This window comes from Puntigrus tetrazona, unplaced genomic scaffold, assembly GCF_018831695.1.
Source record: "Puntigrus tetrazona isolate hp1 unplaced genomic scaffold, ASM1883169v1 S000000520, whole genome shotgun sequence".
Taxonomy (NCBI): Eukaryota; Metazoa; Chordata; class Actinopteri; order Cypriniformes; family Cyprinidae; genus Puntigrus; species Puntigrus tetrazona.
Genome location: NW_025048156.1, coordinates 182,501 through 190,240, shown reverse-complemented (window position 1 = coordinate 190,240; position 7,740 = coordinate 182,501). Strand labels below are relative to the sequence as shown.

The window sequence follows — 7,740 nt, the reverse complement described above, 5'->3', positions numbered from 1 at the left end:
TCCATATATTCATATATTAGGATAATTATGGTTTCTTCTAAACACGATGCATCTTCAATGAGGTTGCTGGAAGCATGAAACCATCAGAAGATGTTTAAAACATAATTAAGCGCGATCATTATATACTTTGCAAAATGCATGCGCATAAACTAAATGGCAAATATGCATAAGGCATTATATACAGGGTTTCATTGGAAACGTTCCGTTGGAAATGGTTGGTTTAAGGCATTACACGTTTTAAAGCCGTAACAGTAATTTGGTTAAGAAGCGAGATCAGTGCATTCAAAATGCTTTTATGACGCATAAAGGCTTCAAGTAAAGTGTTAACGGAGTAAGAATGTCACAAGTTTAGTCAGAAGTCGTTCTTTACTAAAGGCCTTTGTATATAATGCATTATACATTTTCACAAATACTTCTAACCAGTGCTACAATGCATTATACTATTTGAAGATTCCTTGTCACATATATGTTTTAATGCATCATACTTTCTGAAGGCGTAACAATAAATAGATGAGTATTATAACTGTGATTACAATTATTCATACAATGCATTATGTAACAAACTTTCAATGGCGAGCAGTAAGAACTTGTTTTGATAGCTAGATACGATTATTGGCCAGAAATAGTAATTCTTTATTGGCCGTTTTCATTTTGCCATTGGATCGAAGTCAAAATGCGGCACGGCACACGTCAACGCGACATTTCTCCGCGCACTTGGCTGTGAATCACATGTGAAGCGGGTGATTATCGTTGCTGCCATCCCAGATGACGATTCACTGCGTTCTGTGCTCTTATCTCGGTCATTAAAGCAATCTCGACACCAATTATGAATCATAAAGACGATCTTGTTGGTCACCTTATCTCAGGAACGCCACAGGAATCCAGGACATCATAACATCTGCGCGTTGCCACGAGAATCGAACCCTCCGCGAGCGTGTTTCCGTTGTTTTATCTGCGCAGCTGAAGCGCTGCATGCTCACATTGCTCTCAGTAACCATCTTGATAGGTAGGGTGTGTCTTCCCAACATCTGCAAACCATACATGTTCATTTGAAGCGTCCATATGCCCCATAGCCCAGCACCATACTGTTACCGACCCCTTAATGAACTCAAACTGTCCATTTTCAAATAGTTCGACATCAAGGCATTTTTACCAGCGGTGCGTAACACGTTACATTTCAGAGAAACCTGCCTGCGAGAGGAAAGCCGTACTTCCCACAGTCTTGCTTTATGATCCATAAGAAAGTCAAGTTGTGATTCCTTTGACGTATGTTTAACCTCAAGACAACCCAATAAAAGCTCTGTTTCTTCACAGACTATATTTTCAAGGGCCAATGTGGAGAATGATTCACACGGGATAAGTAGACATTGCTAAAGGGCGCGTACTCGGAATATCCTTCAATTTTAAAACTGCATATAAAAACCTAGATAAGGCTAGAGTCACATCCAGTCACGTTTTCCCAAAAGCATCTGATTTCGGCTGTAGCTGTTTGACTTTTTAAGCTAAGAAGTGCATGCTATATTGGTTTCTGCCGGCGTATACGTTTCGCATTCTGCACTCTTTATTTTGAGCGACTTAATTACATGGCAATCCTCACGTTTTAAACAACGTCCCTCTAATTAAACACTTCCTAGCTTTTGACTTCAGAGCGCAATGTAGTGAATGGCTCTTAATTAGCGAGGCTTCAATATAAAGCTGGAGGAAGCCACCTTTACACAAGCAATGCATAAGGACCCGTGTGAAGAAACACAATAGTCATTGTCTTCAGGCAATAGGTCGATCTCAAGAGCTCATAATGTGGGACTCAGCTCACACCGGCTAATTTCCTGAGCATTCAGTGTCAACTACCTGTCACATTGGTTCGAAATAAGTGCATTCACATTTACTGCCACATCTCTAAAGCACTGGCTCCGTCTGTACTGTGAACTACAGCTCTGCATGCTTTTTGCTTTTGATGGGAATTTGGGTCAGATTTGGCCAACGCGTTTCCAACGGTAAGCGCTTCGCCGCATATTTCAATTCATTTAAATGCATTATTGCATTAAACGTATTTAGCTATTGCATTGTGCGTTGCAACTTTTTTTGCAGGAAAGAAGCTATTTTGTTCTTTGCATTGAAAATTTGGCAACACTTCACAATACGGTTCCATTTGTGAACATTAGTTAACACGAACTAACAATAAAATTATATATATATATATATATATATATATATATAATTTGTACATTTCAATGCATTAATACTAGTGCTGTCAAAAGATAAATCGCATCCAAAATAAAAGCTCTTGTTTGCATAATATATGTGTGTATATTTATTATGCATATGCGTACAAATACAGTATATATTTTGAAGAAAATGTGAAAATATTTGTGCGTTTATATTTATATAATTTATAGTATAAATAAATATATGAAATATACACGCAGCATATTTTTCTGAAATATAGACGTGTGTATTTATATATACATAATAAATATACACGGCATGCTTTAATAAAACTTTTTTTTTGGATTAATCATTTGACAGCACTAATTAACACATATTAAAAATAACAACGGCACACGAATGCATCGCTTTGCATTGTTAGTTAGTGCATTTACTAATGTTATTTAATGGGTTTGTAAAGTGTCGCCAACCGTTGCACCAAATATTCAATAAAAATGACTGCGGTAGAAATAAATACAAAATACGCATACTTCACACGCGGATCGAGACGTACATCAGAAAAGGTTCGTTTAACTCTGATTAAAATATTTATTTTCCCAATAGTGAACATAAATATATCTTTATATACTTCTCCAAAATATGTGTTTTACTTTATTATAAATAAAGTTTAGTATTGGGAAAAATAAAGTGTCTGTAGACGTCCCGGGGGGGTTCAGCGGCATCCGCAGCCCTCCACCACCATGTCCTGGTAGTTTTTTAAGATCACCCGCTCGTATTCGTCCAGATAGAGCAGCGAAACCGGGCTCAGGTCCGTGGGAACGCAGCAGGCCCGGGGAATGTTGCTGTTCACCGAGTTCACCAGTGTCTGTACAATAGCGTGGTTGGTGGAGTTCAGGTGGTCCGCCAGCGGAAACGGACACTCGCCCTGGCAGTAAAAGGCATGGTAGCCCGGCGGGGCGACTATCCAGTCGTTCCACCCCACGTCGCTGAAGTCCACGTACAGGGAATGTCTCCTGCAGTTGGCTTTTTGCTTCTTCCGCTGCTTGTTTGTCCGCACTTGCCTCTTCTCGCGAGAGTGCAGCACGTTTCCCTTCCCGTCGTGGCTGTAGGTCACCAGCAGCGGCCTCATTTGTGGCCACGTGTCGTCTCTGCCGTGCAGGGACCTGCTGACGCGGACGTGTCTTTCGGAGTCCTGTTCGGCGCGGTCCGGGTGAACTACTTCCACCACGAAGCCGTGGTTGGGACGCCCATCCGCGGTCCACCTCGTGACGGCGGGGCTCACGTCGAAACTCTCCCACTTGCTCAAGCTGTGCTGGACCAGCCTGGTGTCCAGGAGTCTGGTGATGGGCTCTTGGAAGGAAGCGGAAGGCTTGAGGATCTCGTGAATGTTAATGCGGTGAAATCCCTCGCTGCCGTTGCTCACCACCTGCTCTCGGAAAACCCGCAGCTCCGCGGACGTCACCAGCTCCTCGCCCGGGATGGAGGTCAGGTTGAAGAGGAAACGCTGAGTCGTCTTTCCGCTCGAACTGGACAGGTCCTCCGTGGATTCTGGGAGAAAACCAATGGTAGCGTTTTGAATCAAGGCCAGCTCCTTGTACTCTGTCGAACTTCTTGTTTACACTCATCGACAGGATGCGACTTTTACTGACCTCTTACTGGACACACTGGTTTAAAAGTGATAACTTATCAAGGTTAACACAGCGTGATTACTTAAGAGGTGGTGAACTAACGCAAAGGGCATTTCTAGTTCATTGCATGTCATCCATTTATCATTCACATAAAACTCTACTTGAACTGTATTCCAAAGCTCCTCACAGTGGTAGGAGTAACACTAAAACCGATTACTTGAGCATTCAATTTAATAATTAAGCTAGAAATATGACATTTTATTTACTAGTTTGAATGCGTGCAGTAGACAGGGAGATGCAAGAGACAAAGACAATGCATAGAACTTATACAAATATTGGCAATTGGGGAAACTGCACAAAATGAGCTCTGAACATCAGACTCTGTATAAATAAACTGCCATTTCCTTATCAGACAGTCTGTGGATAATCTTAATTCCTGTCGGGCACGATAAGAAAGAAAAGCAGGAGAAGGATTCTTGAAGTAAACGCTTGCTTACCATCATGGTGGAAGCTCCTGATCGTATTCGCGCGGCTGGCAGATCTTTCCGAGCCTTTCCCCAAAGAGCCCTTGGGTCTGTTGCCGTTCTGCTCCGCGTTCACCGAGTGCATCGAGTACAAGTCCATCATGTATTGCGGAACCACCGCAGACCTGCTGGGACTCGGTCTGTGTTTGAGTCCAAACATGCTCAGGAGTCGAAGTTCAAACGCGTGCAGGACGTCCTGAGACAGAGAGGAGCGGCCGATCTGGGGAACGAGTCCTCTGGAGCCTCCAAAGAACACCTGAGTGACCATCAGAACCATCAGAGCGCAGCCGGAGGAGACCATGATCGCGCGAAACCTCACAGATCAGTGACGAACGAGATCAGATGGGCTCGGGCCGGGAGATGTGACCATATTCCGTGTTTGATCGAGCCATTGCGAGAGTTTGGAGGATCCTTCGTGCATCAGAGCCACCTCGAGAGCCGCTTTACGGAGGGACCCGCGCTAGATCCATCTGGACAGAAGAAGCTCCGTGAGCCGAAACCTGTCATAATAGTAGATCCGCGCTCTTAAAATCGACTGCTGGACGGAAAGCGGGCGCGCGCTCCACCTTGAACGCAAGTAAACAGACTAAATCGAGTGCGTTCGCGCTCTTCCCCGTAGGTGCACAAGTGCTTCAGATAAAGTCCAGTTTGAACTCCAAAGCGCAGTTGATCTTCTGTTCATGGCACACGAGATGGCACGCGCGGTCCGGTGGGGGGGTCTTTACATAAATACGCTCCTCTTTTATAATTCCCCGTGTCACTCAGCTCCATCTTACAGATCACTAAAGCTGTTTATCTGCAGAAAACAGACTTCCAGAGGAACGCCCGCCGCTTCTTACACATATTCTACCGGACACCGAGCCGTAGGTGTTGAAACGGAGGGAAGTACGCGTATGAAAGTCCACTTCATTGACGAAACAAAACTTTCTTCCCTTGCTAGGAGCGAAACGAGCCGCGGCGAAGGTTTGGGTACGTGTGTGTCCTTTACGCGCAGTGCGCAAGTGTGCAACAGTCTCTCTCTCTCTCTCTCTCTCTCTCTCTCTCTCTCTCTCTCTCTCTCTCCTCTCGTCTTTGTTTAACTCTCTAATGTCATGACAGAATTCATCAGGGGTTCATGTGGACATACGCGCCTTTGGGGAGTTCAGAGTTCATCTAATTAAGTAACAGGGGGGAAAAAATATGGCTTTTCTGCCGTATTCGATTGCTTTAATAAAGTTAACGAAACATACTCGGCCATTGCATCTATTTTGGAATTGAATGCAATTCATCGTTAGTCTGTCACTAAGAATACATTTAGATCCCAAATGTTAACAAGCAACTTTAAATGAAGAAAAAACTCATCAAAAAAAGGCTCAAAAAGGCTCCAGGGCCAGTGCGCCAACTTGTGGCAACAACGGTTAACGTGAAGCGGGAGGCCGGGGCTAGTTGTCACACGTTTTGCTCCCGCCAGTATTTCGCAGGGTGGGGTGAAAGTTCATTCAGGTGAAGACGCAAACCTTGAAGTCTATTAAAAACGCTAAAATGGGGCAATATGTCACAAAGGAAACCTGCCATCAAAAGAGCCTATAGCTATTTTATAGGATGGAACAAATGTCTCTGTCTGTAGCCTTTACAGAAATATTGCAATTAAACACACACACACACACACACACACACACACACACACACACACACACATATATATATATATATATATAAAATATTGTTATCTGAATATTTAGACTTGTGCAGCAGGAAAGTGCTTAATTTTGAGGTCAAAAACAGGTTTGTCTAATATTAAAAATGCAATAATGTATATCAAATATATGATGTCATGAATGAACAAAATATATGAAAACGGTGGTCTCCTGAAGTTGTGTGACTGGAGCTATCATTTAACAAAAATACACCATTATTAAAATAAAAGGGACACTGATGACATCATTTCTTTTCTAAAGCTCTTTTAAAAAAAAAAAGTCCATGTTCTTTAGTTATTTTCTTATTCATCTCCGTTTCATATGAAGCTTTTAGCGGTCACTGGTATGACATTTGCTACAGGAAATTGTTAAAAAAAAACACACAAAAAAAAAACTTGACAAGTCATTTTGTAAAAGGCATTATGAAAATTGTCTCTGGTTTTACCTTCCTTATGGATGACACCAATGAAGATCAGTATATCTGGTCTTATGTCACTTGTGTTACTGTTCCACAAATTATTATTTTTTTAATTGCATAATATAAATTTTATATATTTATTTATATATATATATATATATATATATATATATATATATATATATATATATATTTATTTATTTATTTATTTATTTTATTTTTTTGAGCACACATGGTCTTGAAATTGCACAAAAAAAAAAAAAAAAAAAAAAAAAAAAAAACATACAGTACCTACATAGTTTGAAGTGCTTCCAAAAAAACCAAAACGAATCAAAAGTTGCACTAAGACAAGAACACATTGCTTTCAGGACAGCTTTAATGAAATTTCAACTAGCGTAACTTCATAAAACATGCAAAACATTTATAGAACCATTTGCATTAATTTCTTCATTATCTACCTAAATCTCAGTGACACGCATTTTACTTCTATTATTGGCAGTTTTGTGTTCACTTATGTACTTTTTAGTTAGGAGGGCCGAATTTAAATTCAGCAGAACACTCAGACTAGCAATTTCATTTGTTCTTATATTAAATATAGCAAACGGTGTATAACCCAGGCGCAACACTTAATTTCACTGGTCATGTCAGAGAAAAGCAAAAAACTAGATATCATAAAACAAAGTTTATTTAACAAATTACAGGTCTCTTGAGTCCGCATTTCCCGCCACGTCCTCGACGTCCGCGTTATTCGAGAACCGCGCACTTCACCTGCATCCGCACTCGTCCACCACCATGTCTTCGTAATGTCTCAGGACCACGTTATCGTTATTGTCGTAATACAGCATGGAGATGGGGGACAGTTTGATGGGAACGCAGCAGGGCTGAGGCGTCCCTTTAGGGTCGAACGAGTGGACCAGCGTCTGCAGGATGGCGTGGTTGGTCCCGTTCAAACTTTCGCTCAGAGGGAAAGGACACTCTCCGTGGCAGTAATTGGCCAGATAGCCCTGAGGCGCAATGATCCAGTCCTGCCAGCCCACGTCTTTAAAGTCGATGTAAAGCCTTCGGGGTTTGCACACGTTGCTGGGCGTCACGGGCAGGTAATACGCGGCGCTCCGCTTCCTCCTGGACCTGCACTGAAGAGGATTCAGCGACACCGCCACCAGAGACGCCCGCAACTCCGGCGTTCGAGCGACCTTTCCCACCGACGCGTGCTCCTCAAGCTCGCCGCTCGAGTGCACCTCGACCTGCACGCCGTAGTTCTTACCCGGTGTTCTCCAGGTTTCGGCCAGCTGGGTCAGATTGACGTGCACGGACGCGTACGCCCCGGG

General features: G+C 42.6%; 2 protein-coding genes across 2 annotated transcripts in view; both read right to left on the bottom strand.

The window, feature by feature from the left end:
* Positions 1 to 2,730: 2,730 nt before the first annotated feature.
* bmp2a (bone morphogenetic protein 2a) lies at positions 2,731 to 5,953 on the bottom strand. The gene is made up of 2 exons (XM_043232234.1): positions 4,292 to 5,953; positions 2,731 to 3,714 (listed from the first exon to the last, which is right to left on the bottom strand). Exons 1-2 carry the CDS (start codon positions 4,617 to 4,619, stop codon positions 2,879 to 2,881), a joined length of 1,164 nt encoding a protein of 387 aa, XP_043088169.1. The 5' UTR covers positions 4,620 to 5,953; the 3' UTR covers positions 2,731 to 2,878.
* Positions 5,954 to 7,079: 1,126 nt separating this feature from the next.
* The window catches only part of gdf3 (growth differentiation factor 3), a 2,291-nt gene continuing 1,630 nt past the window's right edge, over positions 7,080 to 7,740 (bottom strand). The window contains exon 2 of the mRNA XM_043232247.1: positions 7,080 to 7,740. This exon is cut by the window's right edge and continues 248 nt beyond it. Coding sequence (XP_043088182.1) covers positions 7,177 to 7,740 — 564 coding nt within the window. The 3' untranslated portion in view covers positions 7,080 to 7,176.